We start from the raw sequence: 27,955 nt of genomic DNA, 5'->3' as shown, positions 1-27,955 counted from the left end.
CACAGGAAATGTTTAATTTTTTAATCCTCCATAGCCACAGTATGAACACCTGGAATGAGACTTCAGCATAACATGAAGGGCATGAAGCCCTACCACCACAGGAACTTAGTATAGGATACAGCTGCAGACCATTCTCTGAAGACTGATTCACAAGTCTCTGTGACCAGTGAGCCCTGGGGTTCTTCCAACTTCCCCCTACAAAATGCTACCACTCCCAGCCTATCTTGTCTCTCCGCTGAGGACAGTGCCTAGTGAGACACAACAGAAGGACATCCTTGTCTTGCTGCTCTAGTTCTGCTGCTGCCTTGGCGTCAGCACATCTTTATTGATAATTCACAGGAGGCTTTGACCCTCAAGAGGCAGAGCCCAAGAAGGCAGCCTGCGTCATCAGTCTTGCTGCAGGATGGCAGCCTCAAGCAGAGAGCCAGCATGGATACATGGAGGCAGCAGCATCCTGTTACAGCAGGAGGCTCCAGCAGAGCTGTCCCTCAAAGCTCTTCCTTCACATGGAACAGTTTCAGGAGCAAGCATGCCGCTAAAGCCTCTGGAACAGCATGGGTGGACTGTCATATTTTACATGACTGAGGGTGACTAAAGAAAGAGTTCAAGAAGGGGTGCATGCAGAAGTGGCTTACAACTATAGCAGTCAGCTTTGCTTGCCTCGTTTTGCCTTGCAGATTTGCAGTAAGACATATGCCACTTCTTGTTTGAAGAGACTGTTGCGTATTGAGAAGCTTACTGCTGGATGATCACAGCAGAGAGAAAAGGACTGGATGGACTGGAGAAAAGATTAAAATGCTGCACAATGTGCTTATATTTCACAGAAGGGCTTGAGTTAATGGTCAAATATCCATGATTTATATATTCATTTAAAAAATGTAATCACAGCAAAAAGGTCATCTCATTTGCATACTAGATGTTCAAATCAACCACTGGCTCTGCTGCTCTGAAGAAATAACAGCAACGCAATACTGTTGTCCAGTGAAAGATGAAGGATGAAGACCTCAGGAGAGGATGACCAATATGTACACAGCTAGGATGCACTTCTGGTATAACAACTAAAAGCTTTTAGGCAGAAAATGCTGCTAAAGGAGGTAGACTTGCAGCCTCCCATCTCTCTCTTCTCTCAGAAGCCACTGCAGCAGAGCTGCAGGACAATTCAATTCACACAGCTTATCCAAGGGAATGTCATTCTTCTTGCTTTGGGGTAAGCCTGTCATTTGATCAGCCCTCTGCATTGATTTATACTGAGGCTACACAACCACTATATCCAGTGCAAAAGAAACATTTGGACCTCCAGGTAGGGCTAAGAAGAGCTGTGAGACTTCCCTCTCCAACGGTAATTTAGCCTTAGATATCTCTAACTGTAATACAGAACTTCAGCCTTAGACATGAAAATGCAAATCTACCCAAGCTCCTCCATCATCAGTGAAGAAGCACTGGGTTGTCTCCTCCTCTGAAGTGTGACTTACATAAGTAGTGCCAACAGTCCTGCATCAAAACAACTCTTTCCCCCCTGCCCTCCTTCCACTACCCTTTGGTCCTGCTACCTTTTACAATAACAAAAACATAGACCAAGCTTTAATGTCACCACCTACCCCACAGCAATGCAAGTGCCTTTGCACCAAACCTCCCTATCCATTTAGGTCTGGGAGAGTGAGGCACAGGTAGGATTTGTATCAGCAAATCTTATTATATGGACTCATCTTTTTTATGTTGGTCTCTTACTAACTAGATACGCTTCCCTCTCTGGGAACTGCTGCTCTGTAATTCTTATATGCTCTAAATTGGTGGAACTATACTCTTACAACTAGGGAGCTTGGGGCAATCAATCTCCTGAATTGGCTTCCTAATATTTCTGGCTGTTGTCAATAACCCCACGTGACAGCATCTTTCAAGTCTTTCAATCACAGACAAGTTAACTATACTGGATGCTGGAGAGGGACTCTTCACTAGGGACTGTAGTGATAGGACAAGGGGTAATGGGTTCAAACTTAAACAGGAGAAGTTTAGACTGGATATAAGGAAGAAGTTTTTTACTTTACAGTGGTGAGGCACTGGAATGGGTTGCCCAAGGAAGTTGTGCATGTTTCACCCTTGGCGGTGTTCAAGGGCAGGTTGGACAGAGCCTTGGGTGGCATGGTTTAGTGTGAGGTGTCCCTGCCCATGGCTGGGGGGTTGGAACCAGATGATCTTAAGGTCCTTTCCACCCCTAACTATTCTATGATTCCATGAACTATCTCTTTTTATGTTTGTTTGGTTGGTTTTTTAAGCCATTATATTGTCTGGAACTTTCAACATCCATTGGACACCTGATGATTCAAGTCATGGAACCACTAAAAATTCTGCAGCCTGAAGCAAAAACATTTTACTAGCTAAATTTTATTTTTTGTACTCACTATATTAAGGAAAAATAATTTAAGAATGTTCTGTAGGTGCATCAGTTCAAAAGATGAGAAATACCACATTCATCTGCATGTGTATGAGCTCAGAAAGGCAGTAAAGACACTCTTGTATAAATGAGTATTAACCCCCCAACCATTTTATCATAACTAAGCAGGTACATTCTGAAACAACCCAAAGCCATTTGCCTATTCCTTACAGAGTAAGAGACCCAACCATATTCTTGGCATCACCAGCTCCTTTTGAAGACTTGCCTAATATTACCTTTTTGTTAATAAAACATTTTCCCTGTTGTTGCTGATAAAATCAGCAAAGTTAAAGTATTTGATACAAAATGAGTAACGGTATCAATACAGTTTGCATTTATCACACAAAGGTGACCTTTTCCCCCTCTCACTTTATGGCACAATACACTCAATTCAATTTATCCTGTGGCAGATCAGTGCTCAGCTAGCAAAAATTTTAAATCAAAGACAGCAAGATTCTTACTAAAACAGTAATACAAACAGAGACGGGAGAAGTCTAGCACCAAATAAAAACAGAGACCTCCTAGCAAGCAAACTGTGTTTTGACCTTCAATGACATTCTTACACAGCCTGGAAAATTCTCTGCATCATAAATACATGTGGCTGACAGCATTATCAAAACAGCTGGGTAACAGCTTATCAAACCATTTATCTATCCCTACACCTTCTATAAAGCTATGTTTTACAAAAAACATTGCAATTAAAAAAAACATGTCTAGGGAACTACATAAACCCTTACCAGACTGCTCATCTGCTAGGCTCACCTTCACAGTATTTTAATTGTTTAAGTGCCAGAGGAGTAAACATAAACCATCTCCAACAACAACAACCAGGAAACAAATCGACAATCAAGTATCCCAAAACCCTTTTAGATTTCTAACTAAAGCAGTTATCGATTTATTTTGTGGTATTTTCAAAAAGAAGTCATCATGAAAAACACATCACATCCAGTTCACAGGTAACTGAGGAGTTTGTGTTACAGGGTCTTCAGTTTGTGCAGGCAACTAAGAAAGGTTATTCAATCCCTGCATAATAGAAAAAAAAATCTTCAAACATGATTTTCAGTTTGATTTATTCCAGAAAAACTGGAACCTTCCTATCCCCTGCAGTGATCCTTACTAGGGAAGTGGAGCACTGAGTTCATTACAGCATATTGATCTATCAAACAAAGGGACCCACATCCATCGACTGGCCCCAGCCCAGCCCTGCTCACTGCACAGCTGTGCATCACTCAATGAGCCAACACAACACATTTTCCTCCCCCAAGAGGACCGAGGCAGAGTTCTATGGTATGACAACAGAGATCACACAATCACTTTCCAGTAGTCTTCAAAACCAGCTTTTGTCAACATCTTATTCGTATACCTGACAAAAAGTTTAAGTACCACGTGAAGGCTGGTAAGTCGCCTACATGAACAAACATTCAGAACTTATTCAGTCTATTATTGATGTCCTGCATGAAAAAAGCATTTAAAAAATAAGAATCTTTATGTACTTTTGGTTTTGAAAGGAACACACAACTCAATACTAGTATGACTCAGTTACTTTTCATTTGAAATCAGCTGGAATACAAAACCTACAGACTCAGAGATGGTGGTCAGCTGAAGCCAGGCTTCATATAGCCGTGCCATGTCCTGCCCAGCAAACTGGGCCCAGACACAGGAAACTTTGCTGGGATCACAAAACTGATTTCTCTCTTGCAAAATTGGGTCCTAAAGCCAGGTTCACCTGTGGCTTTTGCAAGCTTTACTTCCTTTAAACAACAAACCCACTGAAGGCTAAAAAAAATCTTTTATTTTAGTGATTACTCTGGGTTTTTGAAATTATTTTTTTTCAGCATCTGTACATTACATAGCCTTTGCTTCAAAAATCAGGAGGAGGAAATGACTTAACACATCATTTGCAGCTATGAAAATTGATAAGATCACCTTCTCTAAGGGCAAAATTATGTATTTTTATAATACTGACACATATCATTCTTAAATATTTAATTTGCACACAAGCATCAGAACAGAATTTTAATTGAGACTTGAGACATTCACAAGTGCTGACAGTGACATGCAGCATAAGAATTAAGAGGGGTTTTCTTTATTGTTTATTTGGGGTTTCTTAAAATTCAAATGCAATACAGACTTCATTTTGGTTCTGGGACACACACACTGAATCAGTTCCAGGTAGGCAAAAAACACCTCGGATGACTGGAATGCTAGACATCCTTGCTCCTCCAAGCTGTTAAAACTCCTGTCCTAATGCATCTCAGCTCTGCAAAAATGAACTCCAAGAGGTTAAAATCTCCACTTCATTGCTTCTCTCTTCTAGACTGTCTAGAAAGCACTATGGTATTGACCTACTCCGGCTACCTTCATACAAATGCTCCTTATCTGTGTATCCTGCCCCAGTTTCACTAATTTCAGCAGTATTCCTGCTCTTACATAACAAGCACCTTTTCAACATAAATTCCTTCAGAAGAAACCAATCCAACCATGGGTCTTTGTGCATAACATATTGAGCGGTTATCTGTCAGTGGTTACTGGATGAAGATGACGGGATCTGGATCTGAACCTGTGACCTCTAAGGGACCTGCACGCCCCCATTAGCCATCCACTGAGAATCAAATTAATCAATTTTTTATAAAAGCACAAACATGCACTACAGCACTGTAAAGGGAAACTGCTGTTATCTGAACATAAAAGCACATGCTGAACTGGAAAGCCAGAGGCTTTCACTGACGTATTATTTATGTGGTGTAAAAAGCATACTAGCTGATTTATAAAACACTCTTAACACAAGGTTTTTTAGCTTTTGTGTTTGTTTGGGTTTTTTCCCTTTAAGAACTCAGACCATAGCCAGCACTGAAAGCTAAATCTATGCAAACATTAATGGATTTAATGAATGCACAGGGATAAGATTTTGATTTAGGCAAGTGCATTCCAAAGAACTCTTAATATAAAAGATGACTGATGAACAACACACAACTAATGGAAGAAGTATGGGGGTATGATAAAACCATAGTTGACTCACTGATATAGTCATATTTCCACCTATCAACAAATGCTACATTTAGAGGGTAGTTAGAAAGTTATCAGTGTGCCAATGACTGAGAGAAGTTTCATAGATTAGAGAATGAGTTTAAAAAGACCCTGAAAACCAAATTTCAAATGCATGATCTTTATATTTCCCACAACAGTTCTTATGCACAAGCTTTGTTGTATGGTTCTCCTTCCCAGAAAAATTTACAAACTACTTAAGCCAGGTATTGAGTTGAATTCAACTTTATGAACCTTGCACTCTATGTAGCAGAAAACTCTACAACACAAACATCAATAACATTTTATGCTTTCAGTTTCTGGCAAAAGGCTGAAAAGTTAAATGGCTATACCATACAGCAACAATTCTAATAATGAACATAAACATGATCCAAATCCAGGACAATCAACAGAAAAATTTCCACTGACTCAGCTACCCATCAAATCCTATATGTACAGCTAGTTAACAAAAATGAATACAGGAAACACCTTGTATACTCAGTATTATGTTACTGATGTTTAAAAGCCACTTGCTTGTAGAAGAAAAGGGGCATTTTTTTCTTTTCCTCTTTTTATGTGCTTGAACCAAAACCCTGATGTAATGTAACCAGTGAGCCACCATTAATAAAAGCTCCATGCTGAAAAACAACCAAAAGCTTACCCTCCACCCACACATAATTTCGATACAGGTATGCTAACTGCAGAAACCATATTCTATTTACATAGATGTTTGCTTGTATTTGATTGCCAGTTTACTTGTATTTGAATATCAATTTGCAAGCTAATTAGAGAACGTTGCTGAGCCCATTACAGAAAAATAGTGCTCCACCATTAACTGCTGTGCCATCTCACTAATTCCTTTAAAGACTGGCTTCAAACACCATCTTCATCTCCATTCAAAACAATTAGTATACATTTATTTCACATTTTAAACTGCAGAGAATCAAATTTTTAAACACTTTAACAGCTTGCACTGCTTTTTGATAGCTTTTATGTTACAAATTATGCTTTTAGGGATTCATAACTTTCCTATTTAAAAGAATGTTAAACTGGAACTCACAGAGGGTCTTAAATAATTCCTCTTCTCCACAACCTGAGAGGCATGTGCCATGAACTTTCAAAACCAACCAAAACCTACTTCTTAAAAAGCAACACAGTGCACAAGAGCAAGCTTGTTTCTGCAGGTGAGCACACAAGAACACAGCATGTGCTGAATACAGCAGATAGTAAAAGGGAACAGGAAAACATCAAAATGGGCCACTTTTTGAAGCTCTACAGGAAGCTCACAGGAGAGTAAGATGCACCTGAGCCCTGCTGTGCTACTCCTCTGCTTGCAGCATCAGTGCCCACTGGCAGGCCAGGTCTGCAGTGGGGCTAGGGATGGCAGCCACAGCCAGTGGTGGGTGCCCTGGTTCTCCAGGATTGTTTGCAGCCAGGCTTGCAGGTTAATGGGATTGCTCACTGTCATTTGCAACCCAGAAGGAACCACCAGCACAATCCACTGCTACGCTTGTATGAGGCTGGGATGCAGCAAGCGGCAAGGGACAGGCAGGAAGCTGGTCTTCAGCTGGAATAAATTAAAACAGCAGGAAAAAAGCTCCCGGTTGCACTGCAGGGAGAAAAGGGAGGGAAAAAAAGCCAAGCATACACAACACAAAACCACAACCCCAAACAAAACCAAAAACCTAACAGGGAATCCAACACAGTGGAGTTTCATTCAGCTATGACCTCCTTTTCTCTTATCATCTCCAACAGATCCCTTTTTCTCATTAATTCATCTCCTTTTCCCTAGCAGGTCCCAGTAAATCACCAAAGCAAGCTGACCCAGGGGAGAACTACCCTACCACAAATAGTTTTCAGACATCAACTTGCTGATCTAACTCACTCATCTGGCAGCCACATCACTGTGATGTAATTATAACTCCAGGGAAGAAAGCTACATTTTTGGTATATCCTCTCCCAGCTTTCACATGCACTTAAACTGCACATCTATAATGAAGGTGAGAAACAATGAAAACAACATTACTGGTACCAATTCACTTACAGAAAGAAGAAGCAGTGGATTTTGAGACCACTCTATAGATGCACTGATGGATTGAGCACTCAAATCCAATGCTGCCTCCAGAACAGTGGACAAGCCACTATGTGCAGCTCTAAATACTTCTCCAGTGAAGTTGATTTTCCTGCTATAAGATCCATTTATCTTCAAAAAGCTCTTATGCGTGTTCTGATCTTGGCTGAATACTCAAATAATTAAGTTACTTGGCATTAGTGTAAACTGAAAAAAAAAAAGGGGGAGATGTGGGCATCATGTTGTCATTCTGATGCCAAAAAGGCCTTGCAGTTTCTCCTAGAAAAGCTTCTCAGCACTATCTGCTCACTTAATTCACTCTGGTGAGCTCCACTGAGTCCTTGGCGTTTCCTTCAGGACAGATATCAGATGCCTATGACTAGCTCAAACTGGATGTCATGAGGAAATCTGGAAGAACTCCAAGATATCTTCCTTCCTACCTTAAGTTGCTTCTGCCCTCAAGCCCTCAAACAATGCCAAGTTTCTCCGTTCTTTCTAGAGTTATTGAAAACTTGTGCTTTCCTTTTCTTCCTTGAACTACACCAGGCAGAGTCTCTACTAATTCATCCACTTATTCCAGCATCCTTCATAACCTGGATTCTTCTGATTCTCCCCTTTCCCCGCCTCAGCCCCATTCTCTACTACATGTTTCATCCCATTCATCCCCTAACATTACTCTCCTTACCCTCTGGAAGACAATTCATTCAGCTGGTGTATATGAAGAAGAGTAGAAAACTATATGTGTTGCATTAAATTGGAAAGATTTAAAGGGTACCAAAGGCCAGTTACTCCTTCTGCAGCCTAGAAGAGAATAGCAGCTCTAGTAATTTCCCTTCCATCCAAAACTGCTCCCTTGTACCTTCTTTCTTCTGCCCTTCCTATCTTCTCAGTTCAGCAGGACTGACTATGATGCCTAAGACATGCCCTAAAAATTTGGAAGTGAATGCTTCCAAAAGTTATAATTTCCAAATTAAAAAATGCCCCCATGTTGAGTGTCACAAGTTCAACCCAAAGCAATCAATCTGCCTTACTGCATTCAACCAAAATCAGAGTTCAAAATGCACTTGAATCTGTTGATTGACATCTAAGTTTTCAACACAGCAGTATCTGATTTAATGTAGTCATTGTTTTAAACTACCACTGGAATGTATTCCTATGTAGTACTGCAATGTTTTGTAATAAAGGGCATTTCCTATATCAGTTCAATAGGATGCTGTAGTGAATTTGTCTTCCAGATTGATAGAAAAATGACACATCAACAAAAGATGTAGTCTTAAATGAGAATTCAAATGTGTAATTATACAAACCATGTGTCTCATATTAGGCTAACCCAGATGGCCTCACCTGAGTTTTTGATCCATGGATTTCATAAACTAATCCACTCACATAAAGAAATGTTTTGTTTTTAATGCAGCTGCTCCAACCAACAGCAACTTTTCTTCTATGACTAGATAAGCCTCTCCTACCTAAGGGCACCTTCGCTGGTTAGGCTTTCTGCACAGCTTTGCAACCACCATTCCTCCCAGCCTCCCCTACAGCACACATCAGCCTTGTAGAAGGCTCCAACTATTAGCGATTTCAGGAGAAATAATGGCCCCTTGGGAATCAGGGCCAGATGGCAGAGTTTAAAACTGAGCTGATGCTACACTAAATGGTCTTACTAACAGTATAAAGCTAGACCCCGCTTCAGAGGTGGAAACAAACATCTTTGCCATCCCCTGCTGAGCCATGCCCAGGGCTTATAGGAGCGGCTGACAACTCAGTTCTCATAATTCATACTTCTGCACACAGAAAGGACACTACATATAAAATCATCATACGAAATCAGCTGAATATAGGAAAATGGAATAAGTACTAATTAATACAGTGCCTTCCAAGTAAATGCACCATAAACAGAAATTACTACCAGAGCTGGACTAATTAACTAAGATAGTAATTTACACATCCCAGAACACTGCAACTGTTCAGGATTTCTATAATTGCTCTGCAAGTTTATTTTTTTCTTTATCAAGATGTAGTTATAAGAATCTACACTGGAAACACAGGCAATGCTCCTTTTGCAGGGAATAGGGGTGAGTCAGGTTCCTTCTCATGAAAAAGTGGACAGAATAGTAGATTTAGGAATTATTTTGTTTTTATTACAAAATGTATTTCCACCTCTAGTACAAATATTCCATAAAAGGAAAACATTTTTAGTACATTTTTATAGGTTTCTTTTAGAACGTCTTCTTATCTGGAACTCAAGAGAAATTCTTTGATGCTACATATACAAATTGATCCAAATACAGCCATTCCATAACAGCTTTAGGGTCCACTGAGGGACAATGGAGTTAGCATTTCCGAAATGTTTGTCCTTTGCACACATCCGAAACATCACTGAATTTCACTACTTATATTTATTCTCTTTTTTATAATACATATGTAATCTGTTTATATATATATATAATGTTCTACATACAAGCTTGCAATGAGAAAATACCAACATTAATCAGCAGCTTAATACTAAAGAGTAAAAGCAGGTATCATATATGAATTAAATGTAGAACTTTACAGAATTTAAAGGGAGAAAAAAGGGGTCTCTGTTCAAGCAGATATTTCACCACTGTTCAGCAAGGTGAACATGTTACGTATACTCTAGGATATATTCTATGTTTAACTAAGGAGTGGGGAAAAGGAAACCACATCTCAACAAAAGCAATCACTTGCTTCCACAAAAGAAAGCTCTGATTTTCAGGGGACAAGTATCCGAGAATACATTAAGAGCTTAGGTATGTGAACAGACTACAGGCATCATAAAACAGCCACTGTGCTAGCGTAGTTAAAGCAAACAGAAGCAGCTCTTCCAGTCCAGGAGAGTAAGCTCAGTACTGACACAGGAGAATTTAGGATGCTGTGGGGTATGGGAAGAGGACAAAAGTAAAGCTGAAAAGAAGAGGAAAAGGACTAAAAAGGCAAGAGACTGAGAACTGGAATGTAAATGTAACAAAACAAGGCACAACAGCACCAAGTAGGAGCATTAAAATTTACTCTGCTTCACATGGTAGAGGGCAAAAATAAACCCATTAAATGTTAAGCAGGACTGGGAATATTCTTGTATTTTTCCCCAACATAAGCTTCTGCAGAAGAAAAAAAAAGTAATTCTCACTCCCACAAAGGTTTAAAAGAATAACCAGAATGGTTGTGGTTTGGGTTTTTTTTTGGGGGGAGGGGGGGGTGTAAGGGTACAGGAAGAGAATTTCAGTAAACAATATATTTGGGAAGAACTGAAATATTTTTTTCCCAGCTTGCCAGGAGCTCATAGAGACCCGATCCATCTGAGTTTCTTTGGCTGTCTTCCTGGAAGGAACTTGTCAACTTGCCTTTTTGCTTAAGGCAAGGAGACTTCAAACAAAGTGGTTACCATTTTTATTTTTTTCATGGGGAGAGTCCTTTTCTTTTTGGGGAGGGGGGGTAAGGAAGACTGATTTTCCTCTTGGAAAACATGATTCTGCTAAAAATACTTTCTCTGGCTCTACTCTTAAAATGCATCAGAATATCAAAGCTACCATAGTAAGAACAGTTGCATACGAGCTGCTTATAGAAAGGAACAAGACCTAAGCCTTAAAAGATATGCTGCTATCTTCAGTTTTAAAAGAATTTTATTCTTAGCTGATGATGGGCATTTCTATGTAGGCTGATAAAACACCACTAGCACTTCACAAAGAAGAAGGGAAGTTGCTTCACCCAGGGCAGTCAGCACCCATGTAACTTCTACTACATCACAAAGAAACATTAGTCACTCTTAAATACCAGGCAATGCCTGAGCACCGCATTCACAACAATGCGTTTCTGGGTTGTTTCAGACCAACTGGTATTTTCAATAGTAAACTACAAAATAAGTCAGTGGGAATGTCAAAATCAAGTTCTGTCACTCAGTATGAAAGTATCAAAACAAGTATTTCCTAAGCATTTCACTGCTAGAAGAGAGAACGCAGCAGGGACACCTCAGCTGTTTTTAAGCATACAAGATCTTTTAGCAAAAATCTAAAGGAGTAGGAGTGAGAGTTTACACCAGATAAATTAGCTAACCACGTTCATTTTATGGTTTCATGAGCACTTGGTACCAGGCTCGAAGAGGAGGGAAGGCATAAGCATGCCTCTTTTGGCAACAGCATAAGCTCAACCTGACTTAAATGGCTCATGAAACTGTGCTGTTACTCATCCATAATCACCACTTATCTCAGTAATCAACACCAAAACATTTTTTTTTCCTTTATCATTGTGCAACTCAAAGTGCTTAGAAATATTTTATGGCTATACAACACTCAAAGGATACATCTGAATAGTGTCTAGACAATGAATTTGCTTAGCGGAAAACTAAAATCATGCATTTTGTAACAGGACGGACATTGTTAAAACAAAGTCTTTGAAAGATAAGAAACTACTAAAATAAATTACCAGAGTAAGAATCTCTAAGATATGATACCACAACCATTCAAGTAATCTTCCTAGGTGAATGATTTTAGCAGAAATGCATTATTTGTATCTTAAAAATTGTAGGATGCAGAACAAAGATTAGATAAGCCAGCATATCAAACTGCCACAAGTACTTTTTCTTGGATAAACTACAGAACTCAATAAAACCTGCACAAGCAAAGGCATTTAACATACTGAACAGAAGCCCTTCTTTAACTTTACTTCTTCTCTGACTACTACATAACGTAATACAACATTAATAAATGTGGAGGGTTTACCCTTTTCCAATTTATTCTGAATACACTGTTCCACTGCTTTTTCACATATTGTGACATCTGAACACATGGATAACAACTGAAGATGGAGCCTCTCATGACCTCATGTACACAAGGAGAAACTAATAAATGCTGACATACTATCCTAGCAATATAAATGAACAAAGCCATTATCAGTTAAAAATATATACTTTTTTTTTTTAGATAGGAAGAAGTCTAACTCTCCCTCAAAAAATAACTTGATCTCCTTGTACAACAAAGTGACCCACTTAGTGGATGAGGGAAAGGCTGTGGATGTTGTCTGTCTAGACCTTTGTGAAGCCTTTGACACCACTTCCCACAGCACTCTCCTGGAGAAACTGGCTGCTCATGGCTTGGACAGGCATACTCTTTGCTTAGTAAAAAACTGGCTAGATGGCAGGCACAAAGAGTGGTGTTGAACAGAATTCAATCCTGCTGGCAACCAGCTGCAAGTAGTGTTGCCCACTACTTGTCAGGATTGGGGTCAGTCCTGTTTAGTATTTGTATCAATGATCTGGGATGAGGGGATCAAACACTTGAGAAGGTTGTAGTCAACACCAAGTTGTACAGGCGTACTGATCTGCTTGAAGGCAGGAAGGCTCTACAGAAGGATATGGACAGGATGGATAGATAGGCTGAAGCCAACTGTATGAGGTTCAACAAGGCTCAGTGCTGGGTCCTGTATGTGGGTCACAGCAACCCCATAAAACACTACAGGCTTGGGGAGGAGTGGCTGGAAAAGGTGGACTTGGAAAGGGACTTTGGGGTGTTGGGTCAACAGCTGTCAGAAGATTAGACGTAAGTATGGCAACAACATCCTGAGCTGAATCAGAACTAGTGTGGTCAGCTGGGCCAGGGGAGTGACAGTCCTCCTGTACTCAGCATTGGTGAGGCCACACTTCAAACGCTATGTTCTGCTCTGGGCCCCTCACCACAAAAAATATATTGAGGTACTGGAGCAGGTCCAGAGAAGGGCAACAAAGATGGTCAGGGGTCTAGAACATAAGTCTGATGAGGACCAGCTGAGGGAACTAGGATTGCTTAGCCTGAAGAAAAGGATGCTCAGGGGAGACATTGCACTCTGCAACTATCTGAAAGGAGGCTGTAGCAAGGTGGTGTCAATCTCTTATTGCCAAGTAACAAGTGACAGGAGAAGAAAGAGCACCAAGTTGCACCAGGGAAGGTTTAGACTGGATATTATGAAAAATTTCTTCACCAAAAGGGTTGTCAAGCTCTCGAACAGGCTGCCCAGGGCAGTGGTTAAGTATCTGAAAGATGCGTAGATGTGGCACCTAAAGATACGGTTTAGTGGTGGACTTGAGAGTGCTAGGTTAATAGTTGGACTTGATGTTATTAAAGGCCTTTTCCAACCTAAATGATTCTATGATTCTACACAGTAAGAGAGGTGAGACAACTAAGATCAGAATCAGGCCTATGGTTATTCCTAAGAAACCAGTATCATGCAACTACACTTAACTTGCAGAGTCATCTGAATCCAGTTAAATAACCAGAAAAAAGGCTTTTGACAACAATAGTATTTCAAAACGACAGTGTAATTAAATTTAAGTCAAAGCTATGCAATGATGGACTGTATGTTTATATGTAACCAGCAAATTATATGCTTTTAAGCATGTCAGAATTTTCAAAAGAATTAACCACTGCAGTAATTCAGCTGAGGAAACGGTGGTAGGAAAAACTCCCCCAGGTCATTTTTCAACCAGCTGATATGATGTGTATGCCTCATACAGTTTTTCCAATTCCTACTTCCCTAAAATGCTACGCGCTTTAATACCATTCAAGGACAAAACAACAGTCATGCTTCACTCACTTCTGAAAAGCAAGGGAAGAGACTGTGTGAATGCAATGACTAATGAGAAAGGAAGTTAGCCTGTCATCCTACATTCCTAGTTCAGACTTAGTTAAGGCTGGTCAGCCATTATCATCAGATTTGCATGAACAATGCCAACAAAGAATTAGTGGGCAATCCACTATGGTCCCCAGGTGGTGGACAAAAAAAGGAGAGAAATTGCAGAAAGGGTCTTGATTCCATTAAGAGTGAACAGAACTTTGCCAGGACGGGACAGATCTCAAAACTTGTGTGATCTCCATTGTAAGATAAACTGATGGTATGTTAATTAACCAGTAACAAATATTTGGTGGTTTCAAGGCAACATCTTTGGAAAGATCTTGCCCTCTGTGCTCTACATCCCCATTTCCACCACTTCCTCTAGGTTTCCACATCACCTACCACAGGAGTTCTCAGTGCTGATGGCTATTGCAGGAATCTATAAGAGAGTCATCTATTAACTCCCATCTGGTGAGAAAGCAAGAAAATTCTCTTTCCTCTTTATTATTTTCTCAATTGGCAGAACATTTACTTTAATACATGAATTTCTAAGCTGTACTTTAATAAAAGGGAAGTCTGTGGTGGTAGAATATACTTCCTTGAACAGAAAAAGCTTTAATAACTCAAGTTTAAATACGCTAAAGCTAATCAATTCATCCTGCATTCAGGTTTCCATTATACTTCTAAAAAAGCACAAAATAGGTCTGTAAAATATAATTAAGGAGAAACTGCTACATACAGCATGTAAAATCAAGACTACAGCTTTTACTTCATTTGTTTTGCAGACTCATTAGATTTTTTTCATTTAAATGTCTCGATCTGTGTAACCATATTTATACGTGAAAGAAACAACAAATTAAATTAAATTAGTACTTATTTAAGATGTATTTGAAACCATCTAAAACTAACGTTGTTAGTTCCACAATTTCCAAATTAGATTAAAAAATATACTATGGTAACAGCTCAGAAAACAGCCAAATTAGTTCAAGTTTTTTTTTAAATGTTCTATTTCGACAAACTTGTATACTGAAACTGAACCAGTTGGAAAACCCAGGAAAGATTCAGAGCATGTGCTGTGAAAAAGAAATAGAGACACAAAAAAAGAGCAACAGACTGAATTCCCAACCTGGACAACCTGCAGGCAGATGATCTGACTGCAGTGCATCCCTGATGACGGCAAGGGTTCACACTTGCCAAGCACACCGTGAGCCTGGGAGCAGCTCATCCTCATCCTGGGCACCATGCCACTCAGATGCAGGTAGGTGCCAGGGTGAGAGAGCAGTGCGCTGCTGGCATGGCTCCTTGCAGATGCCAGAGTTGAAGTCACCAACCGAGGGCTTACAGGCATCCACTCTCTAATGCTGCTCTTACTTTCCACAGGTGTTTCTCCTCAGGTTGCCAGGAAAAAGCAGTAAGGGAGCTATCTCTGCATTAATATGAGTGCTAGTACTAGGTGTAAGCGCAATGCTTCTATGGGAGACGTAAAGCAGAACAGAGATTTTCTTTACATCCTCATCATTCATACATGGGCTCTAAGTTTAGATTTATGACATACGTATTGTCAGTGGGAAGAACAAGCAGTGTGAATGCTGGGCTGAGAGTTAGTGGACAATCATGGGAAAGTTTGTAACACTCAGTATTTTCAGATTACAGTCAACAGAGGTGCATGTGCTACCACTAATGCCAATGGATTTTCCAAGTCCTATGACAGCAATCAAAAAAATAATAATCACAGAGCAGCTGATGTTCTTTCCTGCAAGAGTTTGTGCCCTATTTAAAGCTGAAACTGGGCTCCAGAGTGATTTAGGGTTACAACTAGAGAAAACTAAAGAAAAATTAAAAAAAAAGAAAAACAAAAAACCAATATCAAAGCATGTTTTTCTAATCATACCATTCAGAAGAGGCTGTCCTCCATGTACACTTCTTGACACCACTGCACTGTGAACATCTTCCGGAAATCCAGTCTTGCATGACATATCTTCACAGGTTGCTTTTATCGGTGCCTGAAATGCAAGACGAAATTTATGTAATACTCACAACCCTCATTCACCAGAGAAACATTCCAGTTGGCACATACTCCATTTTGCCACTTCCTTGTACAAGGAGCATCTTTGTTTCTGAATGACTGCAATGAGGACCACTGGGGCAAAGGGTTAATCTTTCTGATAACTGGAATGGAAGGAACAAATCCCACTTGTCTGGTAAGATCTAAATAATACACAATCTTGATTCTTCTGACAACTGAACATTTCCACAAAACCAGCATTTGAGACTGAAGGGGAATCATAAAGGGAACAAAAACATTCTTTTCTCTGGAAATAAATGTTGCACAAAAACCCACCACAAACTTTTTCATAGTCAGATTACTTGAGAGGAACAACTTCAACCACTGATTTAAAACACTATTTAGAGTTTTTCTATGTGAGGCTGCACCAGCAGAAGTAAATTCTACACTTGCAGTAACTTAACAACTTGTATTTGCACTAGCAGTCAAATGGATACCATATAAAGACAAATGTTTCCAATGCAATCTCCTTCTATTTCAAAGGGGCATTAAGTTAAAAGGAGACCAGCTCATTATTAAATTTGCACAACAAGGGAAGAACAGAGCCTCTGAAACTTTGCTCTCTCACTTGTTAAGAAAGTTTCCCCTCAAATCACTTTTTCAAAGAGTTTCATAAATGCCTTTCTATTGAGAAATACAATACAGCATTTGGAAACTTCTTTGCTTTGTAATGTACCATGTTCAGAAGATAATTCTGACAGAGAAGCTCTTTTCCAGGACAGTTTGTCACCTACTTGTAAAAAAAAAAAAATCAATTTTTCTGTGGCAAAGAACTAAGATTTCTTTGCAGTGAATTGCTTTTGTCTCATTTTAGCACCACACAAGACAACAGCCCACCTTACATGTGGCTAAGTGACCATACATGGCAAAACACCTTTCATGCTGCACAGGGTGGAGAGGCCAGCTCCTACGCCAGCCTGGGCTGAGATATTTCTGAGAAATTGTGAGAGCCCTCACAGCATCTCAAACACACCTACATTACAAGTAAAGGCCTATCCATGCGCATACCCAGATGTAGTATATGGTCTTTGACAGCACGAGCAACTATGCTGCTATGTCATACCTAAATCTGATCAAGATTTAAATTAGATTTTCCTTTTTACTTTCCCAGATGGGCTTCCATCAAGTAGACCCACTCAAAGCCATGTAAGCACGTCTGCGTACACTTGACAAACACTACCAGAAAAAGAAAAAAGAAAAAGTGATGGAAAAAGAGGAGATGAGGATGCACGTTTATCATAGTAACCTCAGGGAAAGAGAGCGTTAGAACAGAGGTGGGACAGAAGCATGTCAAACCAGAAGGGCTCCCTCAGGGAAGAGGGATCAGGCAGCAGAAGTGTAATCTCTCCACTGACACACATGGCCAAGCTCAGCATGCCAACCCCTATTAGAATAACTTTATCACTAATACAAGGAGGCATTTATAGCATGCTGGATTGCACCAACATGGTCCTAACTAAGCAGCTAAACATGGACACTACCAAAAAAAAATTACTACCTAACTCTTAAGTTAATTCACTATCAAGGCAGGCAGCAGACAAGAGAACTTGTAACTATCAAATGTCAGGTGAACTTAAACTGTGTTATGGATTTAACTGCGACTTAAATACTACACCAGTATCTCACTTTTGTGCAATTACTTATGTACTTTAAAATATTTATATGGGGGTTCCTAAAGAGAAAGCAAACATAAAGGAACAGTTTAAGCTACCATGGAACTAAGGTACTTGGAACTTGGATCCATAGCTAAGCCCCAACAGTCCACTTGTTGAGTTTTTAAGATAAAAAGATGGCAAATCAAACGTAATTACAATTCCAACTACCAGTTTCCTCAGCTTTAGAACTCAAATCATAGGTTTGGTAAAGTTTCCATAATTAGAAAGAAAAACAGTAAGACTCATTTAAACTACTGTACAAAAGGTGACCTCAAAGCAAACATGATGGAGGGAAAAGAAAAAAATAATAAAAAAAAAGCTTTTCATGGTATCCTTGAAACAAAAGGTCCTGGGTGGGCAGCTGAGCAGATAGCTGGATTTTTAACAAGTCTGCACTGATGCGCCTGGGAATCTTTCAGCCTTTCTAGCAATCTATATGTACTAAACAGCTCTTATAAACTGAAACAATGCCCACTGAAACAAAGGCTTGGGGACATGAATAGAGAGCCTTCTTTATTCTTTCACTTGCAGCCATCAATTTTATCCGGAAACAAAAGACTGTACTCTGCTCTCCAAAAACAGCCCTTTGTAAAGATTGTTTGAGAATAAAAACACAAGGAAAAGAAGAATTCAAATTTTCAGCAATTCTTAATCGCCCTATGTTAAGCATTTTGAATTGAGTAGAAGCTGTAGCTTCAGACACACTGGGTCATATCAAGTTCAGCCTAGGAGTACTGCAAAACTTAAACCATTATAACTAAAAGCAGAAGAGGATGCTGAAACATTTTTATCCCCTTATCTGGGGAAAAATAGGAAAGCCAGAGAAGATTATGGGGAACATTACTGTAATTTACAGGATTTTGTGTGATTGGTACAAGACTATTTCAAACCAATAAAAGATAATATTAGTCGTACATTCATCTACACAAGGCTACTACTTAAAAATACCTTATCTTTTAAAGTGGAAAGCAATTACTTCATCTTGTACCCATATAAAACATACTTAATGGAGTTGCAAAGTGTTGAACAAGCTCAGCACTTGGAACATTCTCCTCTCAAGTACTAAATGACTTTGCTAAAGCAAAATAGGGTTAATACCGAAAAACTGTTCTGCTTTCCTCATCATTTATGGCTTATTCAGTCATTTTTAACTGTAAAATGAGTTACCAGCATTACTACCTCCAGAGCTAAAGAGCTAACACCAAGTCAAACTTGGTGTCAGACCATGTATATAAACTCAGTACTGTAGATCTCAGCTTAAATGCAATAGGCAAACTGCAATTACAAAGCAACATGATGTAAATCACAAGCCTCTGTCAAAGTTATTATTCAATCAATTAGAAGAATTGGCCATTTTGATACAGTTCTGGCAGTTACGCCTGCAGTTTTCATACCTGCTCCTCAGTTACTTTTATTTCTTATCTAGATACCTATCTAGAAACCTGTGGTTTAGTTGTATTCAAAGTTGTATTCCAGCTTAATTTGAAAAAACAACCAATGACTTGTTGAAAATCTCAACTCCACAATTCTAAAGGATTCATGGTTACTTCACATCTTTTTCTAAACACCACCAGTAAGCATCTTCCAACAACATGGGCCTCACACATGTGAAAAGATCATAAATTAAAACAAGAATAAAACCAGACAAGATTGCTTCACTAGTGTTGACAGTTCTAGACTAATACCTCTTCCCAACTCCCATACTCTCTAAAAAGTCGCCATATTTAGAATGTGGTTCTGTAAAGAAACATCTGTTTAAAAATGCAAGCTCACCATATGACTGTAGAGGCAATTTTTTATCACAACACACATTCTAAATTTGCAGAATTGGGCTCCCGAAGACAGCTTTCAAATAGGGCTGATCTTTTTCTCTCTGCATATACTGTACACCACTGGAGTTCACTAGGAGCTAATAATCTGAAATATCAAAGTCTCTGCTCTTCCACTGTCTGTATCTGCAGGTACTTCAACATTAGATTTGTTAATGCTGATTGTATAAAATGCAAGGAAAGTTGCTTCTGAAAGACTGCTTCCTTTTACACTCATTGTAGCTTATTCCTATAGAAAAATAAACCTAGGTAGTAAAATGAAAAATAGAGGGGTACGCATGGGAGAAAATGTCGTACTATACAGTTATAATTGGACATAGTACAGCTGCTGGTTGCCAAGTCCAACCAATTCACAGGGCATTATTGTGCAAAGCTCAAAACAACATCTGACATAATTATATGTATGACAGAGCAGGATGGGTATTTCAGATCTCCCTCCTTAATAACCAACATTAATTTGCAACTATGACAGTAATATTCAACTTAAGAACAGATCATAAAAACATTAGTGACTGTGTTTAAAGACTGGGTGTTTCTTCATTAATTTAAAGGGCAGCATGTTACCCAATACTCATTTACAATTTGGATATCCCAGGGAACATTCTATCTATTTTTAGTTTTGCACACATACATCATCCAACATAGTGGGATATGCTGTATAAGGTGGGTTTTCTTTTATCATGGGTATCTACTTACTACCGTAAGGCTTACAAAAAAATACTCTGCAGGGTAAGAGTCATCTCCAAAATGCTTTAGCTGCTAAACTTGAAAACATTTAGCAATACTTTCTTAATCTGACTTGCTGCAAAGAGCTGCAACAGTTTATACTCTCATGGTACTCAGTACTCCAGCAAATACAGTCAAGTACAATTTGTTTTCAACCATAGGTTGCAACTGAAGAAAAAGAAAAATGCCTTTCATTCAAATAATTCTGGAAGCCAAAAGCTTCCAAACTGGGTACCAGGCTACATCCTCCCAGAGGTCATTCAGTTACACTAGGAAGGGCTTTTGCTGTGCCATCTTCACTTCTAATTAGTGCTCTGCTTCATGAACCAGGACACTTAAGATCAGAAAATCCAGCTTCTTAAGTCAACACTTAAAGCTCTCACTCTCCCCAAATAACAGGATCTGCAATTTTCTGGTACCACCCAGTTTAAAATGAGTTGCCTTGAACCACCACTGGCTCATCACCACAGCTTTTTAGATGGGAGTTTCTCAAATCATATTCATACCCTTTTCTCTTAACCCCAACTGAGAGACAATATTAATTTGCCTTATCAAACACGTTGACACTTATTTGGCATACTTCAGGTAGCACAAAGCCATAGCCCGGGTTGGACTATTCTCTTCCCCAGTCAGAAGAACAGGGATTGTTGCATCTCCCAAGAAACGTGGTTCTCCAGAAGCCACAGCTCTCATCAGAGAAGGACTTCTTAAGATTTTAACTGCAGTAACAAAACCAAATAGAATTTCTGCAAGTCACATTTTCTAATATTAAAAAAAAAACACAACAAAAAAAAAAAACACAAAACCAACAGAAACAAATCATCCTTATGTTTGACAATACGTTCTCATTTCTTTAAGAGAGGAAATGAACTCTCTGATTTGGTAACAGAATCATAGAGTAGTTTAGGTTGGAAGAGACCTTGAAGATCATCCACTTTGAACCCCTGTGCCATGGGACACCTTCCACTAGACTTGGTTGCTTCAAGCTCCATCCAACCTGGCCTTGCACACTTCCAGGGATGGGGCACCCACACCTATAGCCTTCAACTTCACCCACACATTGAACACCTCTGCCCAGAAAACTGTTGTGTACAGGAGGATGCTGCATTTTCCAAAGCCTCACAAGGCCTATCTGGAAGAACTCTTGGGGGATCACAAAATTTTAACTATGTCTTCAGCTGCTGGGTGATAATTATATGCTAATTATGAGGAATGGAGAAGTCCCTACAGGACTCTGTTGGTAAAAATATATATTTTAAATATGTCAAGGAGTGCCTAGAGAATAAATGCGCCTTTTGGAAACACTGTATTTAATTAAATACACAAATACTGACTAAAGCCAAATAGTTTTAAGTGACATGTTGAAAAGATTTAGCAGTGATACACCTTCCATCTTGTAAGCTGCTGATCCCACATCTGTTTTCATAAGCCATTTAAAAATAGATATCCTATTTTTCTCTCTTTATTCAGACAGCGCTCCCATGGTCTTTCAGTGAGAACTGCAGTATCAAATCAAATGATGAATCACACAGAGAGATATATCTCTCAAGGTAAACGGCAGCACAGTCCAACACCCAGGTGAAAAAGGCCCACCTCAGATCACTTGTAAACTACAAACATGCTTTAGCAAAACACAAATTCTCCCTAAACTCATCCTGGAGTAAAATACAACATCTTTTCTCCTAGCAAGACTCACACCTACGTATGCCTGGAAAACCAGCAAGCCTCAGTTTGATGATAAGTGAGGAGAAGAGCTGTTCTAATTACTACTGCTACTGCAAAAGACATTACATACTCCTGCTTTCATCACCCTCCAACTCCTGGTATGTCTCACTGCATCTTATGCACAACTAGTGCCACTGCGTTAGTGGAAGCAGACAATCTATTCAGTAAGGACACTACAGGCTCCTACTGTGCTTTATAACAAAAAGCAATTTAAACTAAAAATGCCATGGAACATTACAGGTTGCATAGCCTTTGGGGAACAGACTCATGTTTTGTACGTGTACATTGTTTGAAATAAATTAAATTCTCATCCTAATGGGAGCGCTGGTGAACTACTGAAACTACTGCAAGTTTTCTAAACTTCTTTTTCTTTTTTGGTTAACCTAAAAAACATTTTCAGAAACAGTGAGAGAAAGACACAGAGTTTAACTGGTAAATGATCCTCTTACTCAGGCAATAAAAGATATTCAACAATTCCTGTTCCTTCCCACATGACAAAAAGTCCCTCACACAAGACTGTGTTGAGTAAAAACAACTTTACTCACATCTTCCTCAAGCTATTTTTAAATATATACACGCACTTTCATCACAGTTAAATTGTCTTATGCATTACAGTGTTCGGTTATTTAAAAAAAAAAACTAATAAATAAAAATTATTGACATACAAGTGTCACCGAAACTAAATCGAGACGGAACATGGCAGGGCAATGATGTTTCTGGGAGCTTCTCCAATTTTTGGGAGCAGAAAGAAAACTAATAGATGGGAGGTTTTTGAATTATGCACTCTTGACTAGATGTAGTTAAAAAATACGATCATTTGGAGCAATATTTTAAAAACTGGTATCATAAAACCTATACATTAATCTTTTTAGAACATTAAGCTGCATACCTAGGAAGCAGTACTACAAAGAGAGAGCACAGCAGAAGGCTTTCTAGAAAACACAGTGTTTATTAAAAATATGTAAATTGGCAATACATGAGAACATATACCTCATTATATAAGCAGTATATACATTTCTGGGTTTGTTACAGTATCTGCTCAGATAATCAGAACTTGTTTAATACACAACATTATCTCCTGTTTTGTCAACCAATGACTTAATTTTCAAAAATTAATTCTTGACTTTATCTGCCCTAAAATAGGTGTAAAAAGCAGTTAAAAAAAAGTATTTTCATAACAAATATTTGAATTAAATACCCACTTTAATAACTAAAGAGATACTTTTATGTTCTTTTTCTATAGTTTTGCAATTATCTGAATCTCGAGGATATATCAGTGGTATCAGTATCACTTAGACCAGCCAGACAAGGATTAGAGAGATCTCTGCTGCAATATCCCACCACATTCAACTTTTCAGATATATTCTTTGAAGACAAAGCAAAACTAGAATATAAAGATCTACACCCAAGAAGGCTGAGGCACTCACATAACTGTCCTGTTCTGGGGCTTATACAATGTGTTATAAAATGCATTAAATTCACTGAAAGGAGTTGATGTTGGAGTCCAATATGTTAAAAAAGAGACACTCTGAATCTCATTTTTTGTGCTTACATAATCACGTATTTACTGTATGACTTAAAAGAGACTAATTTTTTTTTTTTTTAGTAATAGTCTGACACAGGTGTATGAGACAGAAGTCGCACCCACAACAGGAGATCTCTCTGCGACTTCTGCACAAAATCACGTTTATATGCTTTACCCCAATTCTGCCAGTGACTACCTCTGGGGGTGATTACTAAGGGGGGCCGCTGGCAGGAAATGCCAGTGCTGGATTCTGAGCAGAGGCAGCTTAACAGGAATGTCATTTAGGGTAGTAGCTTTATCACCTGGATAGATGTGCTAAGACCTGGAATAAGACCAAAACTGCCTGCAGAGGGTAATAACTTACATCCTCTGTCATCATAATTCAAATTCAAACCAGTCATCTAGGCACAAAAGGCTCCAAAACTGCTTTACTGTTTACTTGTTTCTGATATAAAAATGGACAACATCAACAGAGTGTTCCAATCACCTTACACATTTAAAAAAAAAATTAGTCCCTTTTTGAGCACTTCATTTCTATTCCTCTTTTCAGTTCGTTTCTAACTAACAGCAGTTTCATTCTTGTAGCTTTGGCATTCCTTCTTTAACCCTGTTGTTATCCCAGTTCCAAAAACTGTAACTGTTATTTTGGCCAGAGAAGCAAGGCTGGCTCCTTTCATCCTCTCTTCTGTCAGGTTTTTTCCACATACTTCTAAACTCACACCGATTTGTTAACCAGCAAAATAAAGTGCAGTTTTTATTCACTTAAGTCCCATGCAGGTTAACATATTGGCAAAAATCTAAAGCCCTATTTCCTGTACCTAAACAGCTCCTACAGATCTGCCTGAAAACCTGCTTCCAGTTATGATCTTCCAAGTAATTCCATTACAGCTTTCCTACATCACTGGTGAATAGGTGATCAACAACTCCAGAAAATAAAGGTAAGTAGCTCCTTTATGATATTGCAGAGAAGGAAAACTAAGTAGAAAGGTTCAACATTTCAAAAGAACCCAATACAGAAAACCTCCTACAAACCAAAAGCAGTAGGTATGATGACAGAGAAAAAGAAAAGTTAGCACTGCACCAAGCTTGTGAAGGTTCTTTACAGTACGCATGAAAGAAGAGGAGGGGGGAAAGGCTTTTAAAATGAAAGTGTTGTACAGATGCAGGTCCATAAATCTGATTTCATACCCAAGTTCCAATTTTGTTACACACTATTAAAAATCAACCCTAACCTGATTTAATGGATACCCAAACAAGGGGGAAATTGGATTCCCCAACCGTAACGTGCCAGTGACACAGAGTGATACATAAAAGCAATATGGCTAGTTCCTGTCCTTAATTCACAGCTTGTGCTTCAATTTTAAACCTGCCCTGGGTACGGGGTGGGGGGGGGGGGGGGGGGGGGGGAAGGAGGGAGGAAGAAAAACAGTTTACTGAAGAACTTGTGCTTTAAAGATTTATTGAGATCAGAAGACTAAACAGAACTGGAAGGATGTACAATAAACAACATAAGGACTTGGGGGGGGGGCGAGGGAGAGAAAGAAAAGCTTCACGTATAGATCTGCTGATACACTAGCATTTGGAAAACAGGAGGAAGGGGGGGGGGGGGGGGAGGAGGAACCAAAGTGAAAATTAACCAGTACAGAAAGCAAGGAAAAAAAACAAACAAAAAGAAAGAACAAAAAACCCCCAAACCCACCCCAAATGCACCCCCAAGACAACAACAGCCTGTAAGCGGCACACCGCAAGTTTCTGAACAGGAGGGTGGCCGCTTTCACATGAATTCGCTCATGCCCAACCGGACACTGTGTCACGCCAGCCAGCCCCGTGTCCTCCCCTAAGACTCAAGGAAAAATCCGCGGCTGCCGTGGAGCAGCGCTTCAGCACCTCGCTCGCCTGGTGCAAGTCATCATGCCCTAAGAGTGGCTCAGACACTGCGGGGAAGGAGGGCTCGATCGACCGGGGACCCCGTGAGCGGACGGGGTGTGACAGAAGCGGCGGAAGAGGCGACGGGAGGACGAGGGGGATTCCTCCTGCCCCCGCCGCGGCGAAGCGGGTGGCTGCACCATGGACAGTGGCTGCCGCCAGCCACCTCCGCCTGCCCTGTGCCAGGCGCTCCTGCGGGAGGGCGCCGGGGCCTCCCTAGCGCCCCGTCCCCGCCGCCGGCCTCACCACAACCCGCTCCCCCGGCCCGCCAGAAATGCCCCAACCGTAAATACCATTAAGAGGCGATGATCTGCGCCATCTGTCCCTCAGACTTACCGCCTTCTCCACCGCCGGCGCGGCGCTGGATACGAGCTCAGCGAGCACAAAGCGGGAGGGGAACCCACCGCCACCTTGCCCACCTACCCCTGGCCTCCGCTGGGGGTTCCCTCGGCTCCGAGCTTGCTCCAGACACCCCGCGCCGCTAGACAGGAGCCCAGCCCAGCCACTGCCCGGCAGGCACTGCCCTTGCTGCCCCAACCGGGATCCATTTTGTCGTCTCCCCGTCCTCCCCCCGCAGGGTCCCGTCAGTCCCATCTCTCCTCAGTGGCCCCTCGCAGCGGCGCTGGCCGGCAGACCCCTACTTTCTGCAGGGAAAGAAACACCCCCCTTTTTCCCCGCCAGACCGGGGCACCTCGGAAACCGGTGCCCAGTGGTGCCCCGCGTCCCGAGGCTGCACGCCCGGGACCCCCTCCGCTCGGAGCAGGCGGGGAGCCCGCCGGGGGGAGGCAGCAGCAGGACTTTGGTAATAATAAATAAAACACTTCGGAGCCCGAGCCCGTCCCAGTGGAAATTCCCGTTAACGAGAGGGGGTGGGGAAGCCCGGCGCCCAGGCGGAGGCTGATTAAATTCTTCCTGGGAAAGGATTAGCGGGCACGGGAGCAGGCGCGGCGCAGTACGCAGGGCCCCAGCCGCCTCAGGAGGGGTACAGCGGCTGCTGCTCCTGCTCGGCAGCTCTGGGACCCCTCTCCACGCCAGGAGGAGGGATGTCCATCCCGTGCCCCTACTCCGTTACTTTGTCCCCCGCACTCACAGCGGGGCCGAGATTCCATCTTCCTGCCGCCCGAGCGGATACCGGACAGCACCCCCCGTATCCTCTCATCCTCCGACACCTGCTCTCCCAGGAACGAGGGGGAAACCCGCGTTTCCTCAGCAGCAGCGACGCCGCCGCCACCCCTCCTGCCCTAGGGCACCTCCGTCTCCTTCAGCCAGCCCCGAGCGAGGCTCCCGCGCCGGGACTGCCCCCGAGCAGGTGGCTCCGAGCGAGCGGTCACAAGCCACACCGGCTGCAGGGGTCAGGAAGGCTATCGTCTTCCCGGATCCCCTCCCCGAGATCCCCACCTCGGCGGCGGAGCCCCCTTCTATACTCCCCTCTCCCCCAGGCTCTCCCCCCTTCCCCGAGCACCGGTGCCCGCAGGGGAACAAAGAGACGCAGCCCAGCCCCGCTCCCCGCCGGCGGTGCTTACCTGCTGTAGGGCCGCCAGCAGCATCAGCGCCAGCGGCGGCAGGATCCGCGGCGGCGTTCCCGCTACCCGGCACATGGAGACGAGGAGGGGCGGCGGCAGGGCGGCCCCCAGCAGTTCCGGAGCGCGGCTAGAGCCCGCGGAGCGGGGCGAGGAGAGCAGCGGGGAGGGTCGGGCAGCGGCAGCTGCCGGGAGCTGCGGACGGCTTGTGCCCCGCCTGCCGGAGCCGGCTGCCGCTCTAGCTCATGGGCAGCGATGCAGCGGGGGAAGAGAGAGACGGAGAGAGCGAGGGGCGGAGGATGGGTGAAACTCGGCCCTGGGTCAGGCTGCTTTTCTCTCTGCCGAGCCCCCTCCGCGGTGCAGAGAGTGGGCAGGGAAGAGGAGGAGGAGGATGGGTGAACAAAAGGCTGGGAGATAAGAAAGAAGTAGTCGCTGATTCTGCTGCGAGGCCGGTGCGGCGGCTCTCCTCAGCTGTCTGCCTTCCCCACGCGTGAATCAGTGCCCGCCTCGCTCCTCCCGCCGGTGCCCCCCAGCGAGCTCGGGCAGGCTGCTCCTCTCAGTACCTCAGCCCGGGCACGCCAGCACCGCCGCTTCGCCGGCCCCAACCCTGCTGCATGCTCGCCCCGCACTTTCTCTCTCCCTCTTTCTTCTCCTCCCTCCACCCCTCCCCCTGCAGGCAAAACCCTCCGCTGAAGCACAATGATAACAATACCCCAGCAGCCTCTGCCTGCCGTGCGCCTAGTGTACGCGCTCGCACGGTGCCTGCCTGCTGCTGGCAGCTCCCCCTCCGCCTCCCGTCGCTCCCTGCCGGCCGCACGGCCAATGGGAAGGGAACGGCACGGCGAGCGCTGGGGATCGGTG

The 27,955-nt window shown here is 41.9% G+C and overlaps 1 protein-coding gene across 2 annotated transcripts in view; it reads right to left on the bottom strand.

The window, feature by feature from the left end:
• Positions 1 to 27,719, bottom strand: part of CDH2 (cadherin 2) — a 117,980-nt gene extending 90,261 nt beyond the window's left edge. Inside the window, exons 1-2 of one of the 2 annotated variants that reach the window (XM_005153530.2) lie at positions 27,098 to 27,719; positions 16,015 to 16,126 (exon numbers count right to left, since the gene is read on the bottom strand). In XM_005153530.2, the coding sequence (XP_005153587.1) occupies positions 16,015 to 16,126; positions 27,098 to 27,172 (187 nt within the window). In that variant the 5' untranslated portion in view covers positions 27,173 to 27,719. Of the gene's footprint in view, positions 1 to 16,014; positions 16,127 to 25,910; positions 25,969 to 27,097 lie in introns of those variants that run through there. The other variant, XM_034062702.1, reaches the window with a different exon arrangement.
• Between the last annotated feature and the right edge of the window lie 236 nt (positions 27,720 to 27,955).

This window comes from Melopsittacus undulatus, chromosome 1 (genome assembly GCF_012275295.1).
Source record: "Melopsittacus undulatus isolate bMelUnd1 chromosome 1, bMelUnd1.mat.Z, whole genome shotgun sequence".
Lineage (NCBI taxonomy): Eukaryota > Metazoa > Chordata > Aves > Psittaciformes > Psittaculidae > Melopsittacus > Melopsittacus undulatus.
This window is presented reverse-complemented; position numbering and strand designations above follow the sequence as displayed.